The sequence below is a fragment of the Penicillium maclennaniae genome (assembly GCF_028827695.1).
Source record: "Penicillium maclennaniae strain IBT 15551 chromosome Unknown utg000003l:1.0-5670915.0:1.0-5674809.0, whole genome shotgun sequence".
NCBI classification, from domain to species: Eukaryota; Fungi; Ascomycota; class Eurotiomycetes; order Eurotiales; family Aspergillaceae; genus Penicillium; species Penicillium maclennaniae.
In genome coordinates, this window is record NW_026623215.1 from 4,812,710 (window position 1) to 4,827,738 (window position 15,029).

Sequence of the window (15,029 nt, forward strand, 5' to 3'; positions counted from 1 at the left end):
TTACATGGGACGGGCACGGTTGGGTTGCCGCTTGTCGGAACCAGGTTGCATTGTCACCTTAGCGGTCGCGCTCTATGAGAAGGTCGCCACACAACGGTTCGGTGAGTCGAGAAGTCCTGCGGTCGGACATAGATCTGGGTCGATAGTGGACAAAATATGCATTTACACAGAACACAGGAGTGTCAACAAATCTTTGAGTGATAGCAACTGGAGCACGCGTTATCACATTGGGTCTTTCCATTTCCTACTACTTCATCTTTGAAGCCTGCACTTGTCTCTGACTAGTTACACATCGATCACAGCTTTGTTGAAACCGGAGCCGGACTTACTCCCAAGCCTTCAGGAGCCTCGTCTTTCGCCGACATCTCCCATCCACGTCCACGATATCGCGCAGGCCAAACGCCAGATTTGCCTGGAGCCATGATACCATTTGGGTCCAAGCAGTCCTTGATCTTCTCATTAAACTTCATAAGCGCACCATCGTTCCAGTTATAAGTCCCAGCAATCTGATCCATAAAAGCTAGATGGGTCCGATATTCACCATAACCAAGCTTCGCAGCATCGTCAATCATAGCCCGTAGACAGGCTCGCACATTGTTGCGCATGACAGGCTCATCGCGGTTGAATACAATCTCAACGATCAGATGCATCTCGCGTAGACCCACCACGAAAGTGGGGAACAAGTCAAGATCAAACTCCTCACAGCGTTTTCGCGCAATGTTCCAAAGAGCCGTGGCGTCGTGTCCCCGCACCGGCGAGACAGGACTAAATGCAGCATGTCCGCCGTTCGGATGCCAATTAACCCAGCGCAGTTCCTCGATATCAGGGACGCCGGAGGCAATACGGTCGCGTACCCAGAAATAGTCGGTTGCTGGGAGAGTATTGGGATCAACGCGTTGGGCACCTGGGATTTTCATGAACTCTTTGTGGATGATCTCAAGCTTGTACTTCCGAATCTCTTGAGGTCCGTAGGCCATGCCGTAGTACAGCCAGGAGCAATCCCCTGAGGATAGCTTTTTGGCTGCTTCATGAATGATGTTGTCGGGAACTCTGCCTTTCCCGGTGTAATAAGAGCTTCGAGATTTGCCTTCGAGACCAACCTGCATACTGATGTGACGCAGCTGAGCGACGTTTTCGAGGATCATGGCGATTCGCAATGGGCGAATGATCTCTATCTGGGATATTTTTCAGCGACGGCTGCCGTCGAAGATGAGATGGACTGCATATCTTACCAGCTGGCTCAAATCCTCGTCTTTCGGGAATGTATAGAGCTATGACAAGGTCAGCAATGGAAATGCCATGCGGGGAATTGATTACACACATAACTCTCATATCCGCCAGGGTTTGGCATCAATCCGAATCCCATCTTTGTCACAATGCCTAAATTTGACTGGGAGAAGAGCCCACTGAAACTAAGAGTCAGCTTTCCACATAGTAAATCGTGGGAGGATAAACACATACTCAGGAGTTGGCCCAAAGCCATAGGGAAACAGTTGCCAGCTGTTGTTGCCCGGTAGCGCCCCCATGCCTGTTCTGATGACCTCTCCAGTCGGAAGCACAACCTCCATCCCAGAGTGCATCATCCAATGGTCTCCATATGGGGTATAGCCCACTCCTCTATCAAGTGCATTACCTAGGACTGAGCCACCTCCAATATCAGGCACATCGACCCATAGATGATTGAAACCCCGAGCCTGAATCTCTTCGTAAAGGGCGAAATATGTGACACCTGGCTCGACCAGACACGTACAGTCATCGGGATTGAGATCCAAGACTCGATTCATTCGCCTCCCGAGGTCGATGACCACTGCACCCCGGACTCGAGGAGCAGCGCCTCCATAGCCATCTGTTTGTATCAATTAGCTTGTTTAGACTGAACGGATATGTTCGGACATACAGTTTCGGCCAATGGAGATGGGTGAAATAGGCATCCGGTACTTGTTAGCCCAGTGTACGATCTTTTGTACTTCTTCTGTGGTACTTGGATAGACTATGGCCGAAGCAACCAGGGCGTCTTCTTCTGCGACATGCATTGCATCGTGCGTATTGGGGTCTGTTGGAGATTGGATGAGTGACGAACAAAATACAAGGGTCATTGTGTATTGACTGACTTTCCATATACCTGGTATGACATTTGGTTAGGTTTAATTCTCAGTGTAGGCATTATAATTCTTACCATCCATCATTCAGTTTCGTGACAAGTTCTACATGTTCTTTACCCACATGTCCACGAAGCTCGTCAATCGCCCGATTGAATGTACTTTCTTCGACACCCTGAGGAAGTGCAATCTCACATCGATTACTCTGGGCTTTTGTGGCGATTGCGGAAATAGCAATTTTGGCCTCCTGGGCCTTGTCGAAGAGTCGTGTGGGGATTCCGTTATGTTTTTCCGATAGCAGAGGCGTCGCGGGAATAGATGATTTAGCACTCATTTTGACAGGACAGAATTACAAGTTTGAAAGAGGAGCTATCAAAGAATCACGATAGTGAATGTTTTGCATCAATTTTTGTTGCAAGCCACCAGCGAGATATTCCAATCTTATGTACGCCGTGCCAGGGGTTATTCCGTCTCGCTTCACTTGACATTGGAGATACGATTGACTGTTATCTCTTGATTGGATGCTCTACCTGAGACTCGCGGGGTCGGCGGAGAATGGTCACTGCATAGAACACGAACAGTGACGACCGTCCCAGCCCGGCAGCGAAGCGGGGTTACCTCGTTGCGGGGAAGAAGCTGCAGCTCAAATGCGAGGTGATGCACGCAGAGCAGAGAAGTGAGCGGGCAAGGACAGCCCCGCCCGAAGATCAGGAGCAAGTCGCGACGAGACGGTGTCCCCGTGACCGTAGGAATGCAGCTTCCGAAGCATCGCGGTCTCTGCCGATGTCAGTCCCGACTGTAAATTACCTGTTACGATACCCGATTATTACCACGGCGAAACTCTCAGCCGTGCTTCGACCGCTGTCTGTTGGTGTGCTTTCATCTGCATCAGGTCTGACACACCCTTGACGAGAATACTCTCCACATCTTGCTATCACCCTGAGCTCACCCCGCACGAATATGGAGAATATCCAAAGCCTCCGAAAATTAGCCCTGACGGAGGCCGGGTAAAGTTGTGGGGTCGGCTTCCGATGCCGGCAAAAACCTTTGGGGCATCGCCGCACTCACAATCCGATGTGTGGGGAAGACGACGTTGGCCACTGCCGGGTAAGCGTTTTCTCGGCTTCTCTGGCTGAGTCCCTAGCCGAAGGCTGCGAACATGGGGAATGCCGTCTTCGCGATCGACTTGCTTTTCTTCTTCTTCTTTCTGCTGGCTCAGAAAGTACCATAGTCATTCAGAGCTCGACCATGTCGCGACCTGTTCCTATGGTGTCGGTGTTCCGCCCCATTTGGCGGCGGAACTTCTCGGCTTCCACCACTAAGAGAGCTATCGACAAGCGATGTGCCTCCGCCAGCGAGGCCGTTAAGAACATGAAGGGACCGGCCACCGTGCTGGTTGGTGGTTTCGGCTTCTCCGGTGTCCCCAACACCCTAATTGATGCTGTTCGCGACCGTCCCGACATCAAGGACCTGACCGTTGTTTCCAACAATGCTGGCATGCCCGGCGCTGGTCTCGGTATGGAATTGCCATTGCGATTCAGACAATTGATTTTGATTGAACATGCGCTGACAGGTCTGCTTCCCCACAGGTCAATTGCTCGAGTCGAAGCAGATCACCAAGATGATTGCTTCTTTCATCGGCGAGAACAAGGTCTTTGAGAAGATGTATCTCACTGGTGAACTTTCTCTGGAGCTGACTCCCCAGGGCACTATCGCCGAGAAGTGCGCTGCTGGAGCTGCTGGCGTTCCTGCTTTCTACACCCCTGCTGCTTTTGGTACTATCAGTAAGTTACTCGGGTCCTAGCGTCGTGGGACGTCGCTAACAGATCGACTTTGACAGTTCAAACCGGTGAACTCCCCGTTCGTTACAACAAGGATGGCTCTGTGGCCGAGATGTCCAAGCCCAAAGAAACCCGTGTTTTCAACGGCAAGGAATACCTTTTGGAAGAATCGATCTACGGTGACTACGCTCTGATCAAGGTCCACAAGGCCGATCGTCTGGGCAACTGTCAGTTCCGCAAGGCTATGAACAACTTCAACGAGGCCATGGCCAAGAACGCTAAGATTACTCTCGTCGAGGCTGATCACATTGTCGAGGTTGGCGAGATTGCTCCCGAGGACATCCACCTGCAGGGCATCTACGTCGACGCTATCATCCAGAGCAACGGAAAGACTCAGATTGAGAAGGTTACCTACGCCAAGGACCCCAGTGAGATGCTCGCTGCTGGTTCCGGTGAGGCTACCGCTCGCCGTGAGCGTATCGTCAAGCGTGCCGCCAAGGAGTTCAAGGATGGCATGTACGTCAACCTTGGTATTGGAATTCCCCTGATCGCCCCCTCCTACCTTCCCGAAGGTGTTGAGGTTGTTCTGCAGGCCGAGAACGGTATCCTGGGTCTGGGTGGCTACCCCCAGCCCGGTGAGGAGGACCCTGATCTGATCAACCCCGGCAAGGAGACCGTCACCCTCAGCCGTGGTGCTTCCCTGTTCGGCTCTCACGAGAGCTTCGGTATGATTCGCGCTGGAAAGATTGATCTTACTATGCTTGGTGCTCTCCAGGTTAGCCAGTATGGCGGTATGTCTATCTCCCAACATTGGACTTGTTGATTGGTACTAATTCATCTTCAGACCTCGCCAACTTCATGCTTCCCGGTAAGGTCAAGGGTGTCGGTGGTGCCATGGACTTGGTCGCCAACCCCGAGAAGACCAAGGTCGTTGTTACCATGGAACACACCGACAAGAAGGGCAACCCCAAGATTCTGGCCGAGTGCTCCTTCCCCTGACCGGCCCCAAGTGTGTCTCAACCATCATCACCGACCTGGCCGTGTTCGATGTCAGCCCCACCGAGGGTCTGACTTTGATTGAGCACGCCGAGGGCGTCACTGTCGAGGAAATTCGCAGCAAGACTGCTGCTCCCTTCAAGGTCTCCGAGGACCTGAAGCCCATGCAACTGTAAATTCATTATACCAAGTAGAGTTGGGATCGGATACGGTGTCATTTTTTTCTTTGCAATGGTCAATACTGTATAGACTGAAAATTAAGTCCCCTTTTGAAAGTTATCCACCTTTACTTTCGTACACCGAAATGCATACCGACTCTGTATCCCAGCGTAATTGCCTGTTCCTTGCAGACATTTCATATTCATGCTGCCTCATTTGCAACTGCGTCTATGTGGGGTCGAACCCACCTGTAGGTCGAGCGGTGGGGCTCTCTCCACGAACAGCGCGCGGAATAAAGCAGAAGCAAGCGTCTTCTGCCCCAGAAAATGATTCGCGATCAAAGGGGACTGTCACAATGGCATTTCTTATGAAAAGGCCCTGTTTATCGCCATGTACTTCGGCAATGCGAGCCGCTCCTGTATTGGCACGTCCAGGCAGGACCGAGTTCATCCGAGGACTAGCAACGACTACGAATGTGAAGAAATTGCCATTGGCAGGAGTTCGCGTGTTAGATATGAGTCGGGTATTGGCTGGGGTATGTGTCTGACATGCCAATGGCTTATGGAACGATTATGGGGAACGCGCTAACATCCTCGACAGCCATATTGCACACAAATCCTGGGCGATCTGGGGTATGTCTTGCAACATGGCATATTTGATCCGTGTTGAAGTAGAATGCTAATTGTGTTACTTGTAATAGAGCAGAGATTATCAAAGTCGAACACCCCGTTCGTGGCGATGATACGCGCGCGTGGGGCCCGCCCTTCGCACCTTACAATGACGGTCGAAAGGGTGATGGCGAAAGCGCATATTACCTCTCCGTAGGAACCCCCAGGCGCCTTATGCCGTATGCACTTATATTGACAATATTCAAGGTCAATCGCAATAAGAAGTCACTCGGCCTATCCTTTGCCCACCCAGAAGGCGTCGAGATCTTGCACCAACTTGCCCGCGACTGCGACGTTCTGGTCGAAAACTACCTCCCTAACTCCCTCAAGAAATACAACCTGGACTACGAATCGATACGCAAGATAAACCCACGTCTCATCTATACAAGTATTACAGGCTATGGACAAACAGGCCCTTATAGCAATCGGCCTGGATTTGACGTGATGGTGGAGGCTGAGTTCGGACTCATGCATTTGACTGGTACGCGCGATGGTCCGCCGGTCAAGGTTGGCGTTGCGGTAACTGATTTGACAACGGGACTATACGCGTGCAACTCGATTATGGCGGCGTTGTTGGCGCGTGCAAACACCGGAGAGGGTCAGCATCTTGATGTTTGTCTGAGTGATTGTCAGGTCGCGACACTCGCGAATATGGGAGAGTCGGTGTTGATTAGTGGGAAGAAGGACTCTGGGAGGTGGGGGACTGCTCATCGTGAGTGCGACGCGAACAATCTGGGGATCACGGGGGACTAATAAATTGTCTAGCTTCTGTTGTACCCTACCAGGGGTTTAAAACTGCGGATGGAGATATCTTCGTTGGCGGTGCTAATGATCGTCTATTTGGGATTCTGTGTGATAAGGTCGGCAAGCCAGAGTGGAAGACTGATCCCCGCTTCGTGACCAACAATGAACGCGTCAATAATCGAGCCGTGTTAGAGCCTTTGATTGAAGCTGAACTGGTCAAGCGCACGACGAAGCGGTGGCAGGAGATCTTCGAGGGAAGTGGGCTGCCATATGCCGCCGTGAATGATATCCAAGGAACTATGAACCATGAGCATGTGCAGGCTCGTGGTATGGTCCAGACTATTGATCACCCGGCTTGTGGTCCGATCAAGGTAATTAGTCCACCGGTGAAGTATTCAAATGCGGATCCCAGCATCCGTAGCCCGCCTCCTTTGCTCGGGGAACACACGGATGAGGTACTTTGCAACATTGGTATGACTACTGAGCAGGTTGAGGAGCTGCGAGGCAAGGGTGTTGTTGCATAAGCGTCAAGAATGTATAATTGAAACATAGATTTACAAGTTCTTATTGTTTTCTGACATGTGTCTGTTGTCTGTTTTTGGAGTTTTGCTTGCATTAATGGCATACTAGACTAAAGGACTAGCGGTAGCAACTTGTCGTCTTAATCTCGAGATCATTTGCTTGACATGAATCTATTAGAAGTGAACTGTCTCTAGCATCTTTTTGGCTATTCTTCATTTGTTGACAACGAAGAGGCATGTTCGATTTTCAATAGAGAAGCTCCATAGACCGCCAATGGTCCTCTACAGCTACCAAATCCCTATCGATAGGGAAATTGGAATTTTGTTGCCCCTATCCACTCAAGAAATACTATCTGTCTCATCATAGGGATCATTAGGATCATAAGGGAACTTCCTCACCACAACATCTCCGACATAGTCCCACAAGCTGAACTCCGCCGGCGTAAAGTCCAATTCACATGTATCGCCGTGTTGTCCGAAGGTTTGAACCGCCGAAACGTTGCCATCGTCATAATAAATTCTGACCATATTCACCGTTTCCCGGCCTGGATCACCCAGCAAAAAGTTGAGCGGCATAAATTGCACCCCAGAATGCGCTGTAGTGAAGACTGAGTTGGGAAGATTACCCGTGTGTGGAATGTGGTGCATGCCCAGATTCAGCCACACAACTAGATCTTGTTGGGTAAGATTCTCCCCGTTGAAGAATTGGTCGAAGTTGATGGGTGAATTCTCCACATCTTGATTGTTCTTGGCATGAGCGGACCGAGACTCTGTATCATGGTGTTGAGTGACTTGAACGTCGTAACCCGCCCACTGTCCGGCATTGCGAAGATTGGAGTTCTCCACCGTCAAAGGGACGGTGCCTGTCGAGGGCAAGATACGGTAGCCGCGATACTCGCCATAGGGAGTCTTCTCATTCATGTTGATCACTTTGACCTGGCAGCATTTGCAGCCCAGTTGAATCGGCTCTCCTTCTCATTCTTGATGTGTGAACGTTCTAGCTTCATAGTATTTCGAGTTTGATTGGTTCATGCAAATGTCTGAGTAGTGGGTACTTGATGAACCAACTCCATGGTATTAAACGAAGTTCGAGTTTTGTCTCGACACTCGCGATCATCTCACTCAAGAGGTTCTCCCCGCCCAGGACACAAACTCACACCGGTGCGGCGATCTGCAGCCGCTTCCTCTCGCTACAAGTTGCAATTCTCATCCCTCAAACGGTTATTTATGGTCTGGTCTCATTGGAAGTGAATAGATTATTATGATCATCATTTCATTTGTGATAATAGAATTGGATATATAGCTAGAACCCTGGATGTACCTTCAGTAATATCATTCATCGTTAAGTTCCCTTGTACCCGTTGTTGGGGTCATAATATATTGAGCTGTATCGCTATTGCTGACAGAGTGAGTATATATCGATAGTGGGTCGATGGCGTTGGTAGAGGGTAAAGATATTGTAGCCAGGAAAGTTGCGTCAGAAGGGATCAACTCGCGTCGCTAGCGTTGTTGCTGGGATAAAGGTAAGGGCGTTGCATCGCCGAGTCATGAATATTGTGGACCTGTGCTAAATGGCGAGAGAGGATACTCTCGCTGCAAAAAGGTTCGTGGCTGCCACAACATTCGTAGGTGCATGTAGCCGGCCAGCGACCACTGTGATTCTCTTGCATATGACGGTGATATGCAAGGTACCAAGATCCAGCGGATCGGCCGACGTGGCAGCCATACTCGCAGGCTTTGGGCTTCCACTTATGTTTGTCTCTCATGTGGTTGTCAAACTGAATCTCTTGGGTAAAAGTACAAGTGCAATCGTTTTCAGGGCAGGCGATCGTAGTAGGCTTGCGGCTTTCCCGGCGCCCGCGAGCTGCGGCAAGCGATGGGGTGCAGCGACCTTCGTGTTTCCTGAGAGAGGTGCGTTTGTCAACCTAGTATGTGCAGCCGGCCGTCACAGAACATTTGAATTTTGATTCATGTAGCTCTGGGTGCTCGCGCTTGTGCTTTTGTTCCACAAGCTGTGGTGTGCAACGTTTTTTCGTGCGAGTCTCTGTTGTGCTGGGATGCTGATCCATACCCACAACCGACTGTCGCCGTACACTTGAATGGTCGTGGCACGTGCGGGTCAGCGAGTTTCAGATTCCTCTTCACGAGCGCTGGTGTGCAGTTGGTTTTGTGGGTCTCAAGGACATATCGATACCGAGGCTCGGTCTTGTACGGGCAACCAGGCGTCACGGTGCACTGCAAAAAGATCCTTCCATCGACCTCAATCTCGATATGATTCATAGTAGAACGTTCCTTCGCCCGTCTCTGTTCGGCGGTTGATGGGTCGCAAGAAGTCTCATGCAGTGGTAGGTTGTGAGAAGTTGAAGACTTATATGTGCAACCTGGTGTCTTGCCGCAATGGAACCAGAATGGAGTCGGGTCATCGCAGGAATTTTCCCGAACTGCTACTTGACCAACCAATTTGTCAAACTGGTCGAAGTTTCCGACCAGTCGATTGTATTGATTAGCGAAGCTAACGTTGCGCACAATGTTGATCGTGGAAAAGGCATGTATGAACCCAGCAGCAGTCTGGTCATTGTCCTGATCACCACCAAGTAAGAACCGATCAGACTCCTCGTTGAGGCCAGCGTTGGACATGTCGTCAAGGGTAACCTCATTTCCTCGGGAGAAAATGACTTCGTGAAGACATTGGATGTCGGAACTCCTCGGTTTTGCTGTAGAAAATGTCATTGTTCGGCCAACCCAGAAGTTTCCATTTGGACGGGTCTCGGCCTGTCACATCTGAGTGCACATAAAGCCCCAAGGGTAGCAAGGTCGAGTCGTCAAAGTCACTGGTTGGTACATTCCAGAATTGATCCCTTCGAGTAACTCGATCTTGTTCCTGCGATAAGGGGTCGATCCCCCGGATGCCGATCGTATCATTGTCCAGACCTAAGTATGTTGCGTTCCAGAGACTGAGAGTGATATCAGACACTGACCGAGATATTTCTAAAAGCCAGTCTCTAGAAATCAAATCTTCATCTGCTTCGATATTGCGGACTCTTCCGTTGGTCTTACGAGTGTACGGATATTCGAGAGGCGTCCACTGGGTGGTTCCATTCACAATCGGCAGAGGACCGACCAGAATACCCGCGTAGTATGGCTCAACTGACGCTCGATGGTCAATTAAGACGTGGGCATATCGAGCCGGAGCTTTGCCACCACGATCAATATACTCGAGTGCGTTGGTTTTGTTGGGTTGCATGAGCTCAACAAGTTCACTGGAAGGGTCAGCCGAGATGTGGACAATGGGGACAATTCTGGTACTTTTCCCACCGAGCTATACTAGAATCCTGCCCAACATAGGCATTAGGCGAGTGGCTTAAGTGCTGCTGAGCGGAGAGGAATCCCGCTTCCCCGCACCCTATGGTCATATATAGTAGAATACAGCTTTTCCTGAATGTTCAGCAGTCATGATCGCCTTAATAAAAAAAAAATACACGAATGCGATTCTGTCCAAGGAAGGTTCTACGGAGGATTCGTAGAATGAGAAGCAATTTTTCGAAGTCGCCGATCGACAACTCAAGACAACATTTAAGCTCAATGTCTATTTCGCATCTCATTGCATTATATCCTTGAAATCGTCGGCTCTGATATTTATCAATCATATTTATGTTTGGGAGTTAAAAAGAAATCGACCACGTCATTTGGTTACATTATTCATTCTGATTCTGATTTTTCGTTGACCAAGAAGCATAGAATAATTTTCTCCATATCATTCTGGTATGTCGAGCTAGACACAATGATCAATAGTACTGAGAACTCAGAGAATATGCCTTAAGGAAGATACACAATTTGAATCCTATCATTTATAGCCGGGCGAGATTGACAACTTCTCCTGGGGCATGGTAGGTCGGCACCTTCATCTGCAAAGCCTCTCCTGAATACCCGAGGTCTTCGGCGGTCAAAACCGCACACTTTTCTCCAATAAGGAGAGCGGTCTAAAATTTTCTTAATTAATCCTTCGCTTACGGATGATCGAGGCAAGATTACTTACGCTGAAAGTGTTGCAACCCACATTATCTGGGCAGATCGAAAGATCACAGACTTTCAGACCTTTCACTCCATGGACATTCAGACGCTCGTCCACCACACCTCCGTGGGGCGCAATGGAGCTTCCTTCCCGTGGTGCCATGCTGCAAGTACCTAAAGAGTGCCAAGTGGTCTCGACATGACGTTGAACTGTAAAAGCTTTAGTCAGTCGAGTTCAAGAGAAACATGGAATCATCCAAGCCTTACCCCATTTCTCTATGTGTGCAATATCTTCTTTCGTGTATTCAAGAGAGCCACGGTCTTCGTGCCTGTTCGAGCTCAGAATAGAGGCTGCTGGCTGTTTCCCAGGCTCCAAAGGCTGTGACCAAGAACCTATGATGAGGTCAGCTTCTCGTCGACGAAATGAGTAAAGTCAAGAGTCGGAATGAGCTATTACCATGCTGGATGCCTGCGGAAATATGATTTGGTCCAGCATAGGCCTTGGTAGTTGCAAGATCGAGATCACGAGCACTAGCAGGGGAATTAAAAGCGAACTGAGGGTGCATTCCAGTCACTTCTCCGGCGTATGCCTCCATTCTTCGGGCCGTCTCACGGGATTTGATATAGCCCCATACCATGGGTGCCATATCGCGCTTGTCGTTCATGAATCCTGCATCAAAGTCGGGCGCCTCATAGGGATCCGGCGATTGAATGTGGGTGAAACCACGAGAGAATGGGTACTCCTTTATTTGGTTGTCAGAATAACGGTGGTTCTCTTTGGTTATCGCACTCTGCTTATTCCACTTACCAAGAAATGGAACATGGTGAAGAATTTGCCCGGTGGCATGAGCATATGGTCTCCGAACCAGCTGCGAGCACGTCAGGTAAGGTATTTCAAGGAAGATGAACAACGTCCCGACTTACCCAGAGATGACCGAGTAGTGCATCACCGGCTTGTCCGGCTTGTTCTTGAAGTATGACTCCCACCCACTTTCAAACTCAGGGGTCGGCCACTTCTTCATCTCGTTCAGCTCCTCTGGCGTGGGTCGAATCTTGACTCCGGCATCGATGCCGTTGGTTGCCAAGGACCGGTCCCCTTCGTGTTCCATTCCTGAAACACTTTCTTTTGCACCTTTGGATCCCCTCGAACGAAGTCATCAAAGGTCTCCACGTCCGGTTTGGCTCTGTAAACCGAAAAGGTGAGATAATGATCCTGGAAGTTGCGCCCCACTCCGGGCAAGTCCACCAAGGGCTTGACCCCAGCACGGCGAAGCTTTTCTGGATCACCGACTCCTGACCGCTGCAGAATCAGCGGGGAGCTGAGTGTTCCGCCGCTTATAATGATTTGTTTGCGCGCCCGAAATATTCTGCGAATTGGCTGCCCTCCATTGAGAGGCTTTGTGGGGACTGTAACGACCCCAACTGCACGACCATTCTCGATGATCACTTTTTCCACTTTGGTATTGCACTGAAGGTGAAGATTGGAATGCTTTGATCTCAGTGCTATGCACGTAGGCATGGGCCGCATCACTTCGTCGTCCTATTTGTGAAAGGTCAGCACCGAATTGCCAAGATGAACATTATTGCTTACCAGTGTCACGATTGATCCACTTGAGCCAGTGTTCAGCCCCATGGCTAAAATTCAAGAATCTATTAGTATCATCTCACCTTTATCGATACAGGGGATCCATACGCGGTCTTTAAATCTTGAAGATCGTCAGTGGCTGGAATTCCTTGAGATTCAGCAGCGCGGAGAAAGTCTTGTGCAATAGGATACGTATGATTTCCGAAAGATACTTTGATGGGGCCATCAAATCCATGCAGCTCGGGGTTATTGCAGGCACGCTGGTATGTTTCATGCTTTTGCATGAGAGGGAGCAGCTCTTTAGTAGTCCAGCCTTTCGCTTGAAAGTCATCGTAGTCTGAGGCAGATGCTCTAGTATACATCTTCGTGACGTTCAGCATTGGGGCCAGCTACTCCATTGACGTAGAATTACTTACCATGAAGTTAATTGAGCTTCCGCCCCCAAGGATGTTGGCACATGGAACGATGGCGCGACGGCCATCCAGATGCTCCGAGGGGCGGGAGTGATAGAATGACGCGGTCTTCGAGTCGAGTTTCATATTCACTGGATAAATACCAGGACGATAGACCCTAACATGGTGTAAACATGTAGCACAAGACTTAAATCACCGAGAGAAACTCGCACCATGGATTATTCAGATTGTTCTCCCCCGCCTCAATCAGCAAAACAGACAGATTATGATCAAGGTTGGCGAGGCGGCCGGCGGGAACGCAGCCTGAGCTGCCACCTCCACATATAATGATGTCGACTTCTTCTGGGACTGTCATGGCTAACGAAGAAGGTGGTAGGTAATACTCTTGAGATGATCTGAATTGGTTGAGTCAGAGTCAAATGTAGCTGGATTAGAACATTGGATACGGCTTTCTGTTGCCTTTATACGTCTTTCATGGTGTCCCTGGAACCCCTCTCACAGGACAGCCATGAAAAATAGCTAAGAGGTTCCTCTAGATCTGCACATCCAGCAAGGTTTTACCCCGCGTGCGGAGCTGGAATCCTTCGGATCTGAGACAGAATCATAGCCATGTTCAAAAAGGCAGCCAGTAACAATAGTCTCGTCCTGTTGCCTGGTCGGCCCAACTCCGGGCCCCACGTATACTCAGGAAATAGTTAGCACCATAGGCTCAACTATCATTGAGCGTACAGGGTCACGTACTCGTAAAGTTACTGAGGGTTCTTCTTTTCATAAGTATCTCCTCCGATCCGCGGCTGATAGTTCATTTTCTCGCCATTAAAAGACGGCTTTCGTCGGATAAAACATGCTTTCAGGTCCAAATTGGCTTTGACATGAACAATCTCATATTCTGGTCTTGACAATTGTACATTGGAATTTCTGATAGGAGAATATTCTGACCTGGGAAAATTTCGCAAATGGTATGCACGCTACACGTCATCCTCATGTTGCCAAGAACCCGCTGACGATATCCGGCTAAATTCATGAGCAATTGGTGGAATATCCTACTATTTTCAGGTCACAGCCAAATGTCATCGATCAAATAAGATCCGTTGTCCAACCATGACTAGAGAATTCAAAGCACAGTAGCCGGCTTTCGGATGAATCTCGGCTGCTTATTTCCGTAGGTTGTGCATCAGGCGTGAGAGGGAAGATGGGTTACGCATGAATAAAATCCAAATGACCGTAATGATTGGAGGGAGAATACATCATGTGGCCGAGGATGGATTGTACTTTTTACGTGGCATTGAAGCAAGGTAGTTCCGGGCCCAGAAAAATGCAGATCAGCCACTATGTGGGGAAGTATAGGAGTCTCCCGGTGCGGGGAAATCGTACTTTAATTTATCTTAAGTCCTCAAGTCGCGAGTCGAAGTACGCAGAGTGTTGTCAATTAATCTCGTCATGAGTCCTTCCTTGGAAGGCTGCGTTCTTCTTGATAGCAAGAACTAGGTCTGTTACACCAAATTTAGATTTCTCCTAGGTAACACCAGAAGCTGCGCTTCTTCCTTATCAAATGTTGAGGACTTATACGTTCTTGCAATGAAAGGTAATTGACTCCGCACACTGGTACATACTGGCCCCACATCTATGGGCGTAGGTTCATTTTCAGCCGGTCGATTGCCAGGGATTCAGTGGAGACTATCACTTCAAGACCATCCGATTGGAAGGCCGAAATCCCCAAGAAATCCAAGCAGACTCCAGACCGTTGCTTTTGCATGAGCAGCTGACCAACTTTTAACAAATTGAAATGCCTTCGCCTAGAAAGAGCAATTAAAGATACCCTCAAGTCTTGACCAGTTGTCAATCTTTAGCGAACAAGTCTTCTGGGAAACTTCTCGGATGAGTTGAATTGCAACGATCCATTTAGGCTTTTACCAAAGCCAGAACTGTCTATACCGATCGACGGTGCTCTTGGTAGGAATGGCAGACTCTTTCATCTGGGTTGATTGATCTGACCGCCAAATGAAGCGGCCATAGAGTCTCTCCATGTGATATATCAGGGAAAAGAAAGAG

The 15,029-nt window shown here is 49.3% G+C and overlaps 7 protein-coding genes across 7 annotated transcripts; 2 read left to right on the forward strand and 5 right to left on the reverse strand.

The window, feature by feature from the left end:
- Positions 1-296: 296 nt before the first annotated feature.
- Positions 297-2,096, reverse strand: N7477_003927 (FAD-binding oxidoreductase; the record flags this gene model as incomplete). Its single annotated transcript, XM_056965590.1, has 5 exons — positions 297-1,175; positions 1,233-1,271; positions 1,322-1,390; positions 1,458-1,846; positions 1,898-2,096. The coding sequence occupies 5 exons, from the start codon at positions 2,094-2,096 to the stop codon at positions 297-299; spliced, it is 1,575 nt and encodes a 524-aa protein (XP_056825543.1).
- Positions 2,097-2,172: 76 nt separating this feature from the next.
- Positions 2,173-2,433, reverse strand: N7477_003928 (vanillyl-alcohol oxidase; the record flags this gene model as incomplete). Its single annotated transcript, XM_056965591.1, has 1 exon — positions 2,173-2,433. The coding sequence occupies one exon, from the start codon at positions 2,431-2,433 to the stop codon at positions 2,173-2,175; it is 261 nt and encodes an 86-aa protein (XP_056825544.1).
- A 914-nt stretch (positions 2,434-3,347) lies between these two features.
- On the forward strand, positions 3,348-5,052 carry N7477_003929 (3-oxoacid CoA-transferase; the record flags this gene model as incomplete). The annotated part of the gene is made up of 5 exons (XM_056965592.1): positions 3,348-3,615; positions 3,689-3,883; positions 3,940-4,671; positions 4,725-4,863; positions 4,935-5,052. 5 exons carry the CDS (start codon positions 3,348-3,350, stop codon positions 5,050-5,052), a joined length of 1,452 nt encoding a protein of 483 aa, XP_056825545.1.
- A 128-nt stretch (positions 5,053-5,180) lies between these two features.
- Positions 5,181-6,971, forward strand: N7477_003930 (CaiB/BaiF CoA transferase family protein; the record flags this gene model as incomplete). The annotated part of the gene is made up of 3 exons (XM_056965593.1): positions 5,181-5,205; positions 5,738-6,415; positions 6,469-6,971. The coding sequence occupies 3 exons, from the start codon at positions 5,181-5,183 to the stop codon at positions 6,969-6,971; spliced, it is 1,206 nt and encodes a 401-aa protein (XP_056825546.1).
- Positions 6,972-7,307: 336 nt separating this feature from the next.
- On the reverse strand, positions 7,308-7,889 carry N7477_003931 (membrane copper amine oxidase; the record flags this gene model as incomplete). The annotated part of the gene is made up of 1 exon (XM_056965594.1): positions 7,308-7,889. The coding sequence occupies one exon, from the start codon at positions 7,887-7,889 to the stop codon at positions 7,308-7,310; it is 582 nt and encodes a 193-aa protein (XP_056825547.1).
- Positions 7,890-8,936: 1,047 nt separating this feature from the next.
- N7477_003932 (uncharacterized protein) lies at positions 8,937-10,212 on the reverse strand (the record flags this gene model as incomplete). The annotated part of the gene is made up of 2 exons (XM_056965595.1): positions 8,937-9,682; positions 9,711-10,212. 2 exons carry the CDS (start codon positions 10,210-10,212, stop codon positions 8,937-8,939), a joined length of 1,248 nt encoding a protein of 415 aa, XP_056825548.1.
- A 604-nt stretch (positions 10,213-10,816) lies between these two features.
- N7477_003933 (GMC family oxidoreductase) lies at positions 10,817-13,332 on the reverse strand (the record flags this gene model as incomplete). The annotated part of the gene is made up of 12 exons (XM_056965596.1): positions 10,817-10,948; positions 11,005-11,189; positions 11,247-11,372; positions 11,437-11,722; positions 11,788-11,848; positions 11,904-12,015; positions 12,069-12,386; positions 12,436-12,519; positions 12,571-12,614; positions 12,673-12,926; positions 12,981-13,134; positions 13,190-13,332. The coding sequence occupies 12 exons, from the start codon at positions 13,330-13,332 to the stop codon at positions 10,817-10,819; spliced, it is 1,899 nt and encodes a 632-aa protein (XP_056825549.1).
- Positions 13,333-15,029: the final 1,697 nt, after the last annotated feature.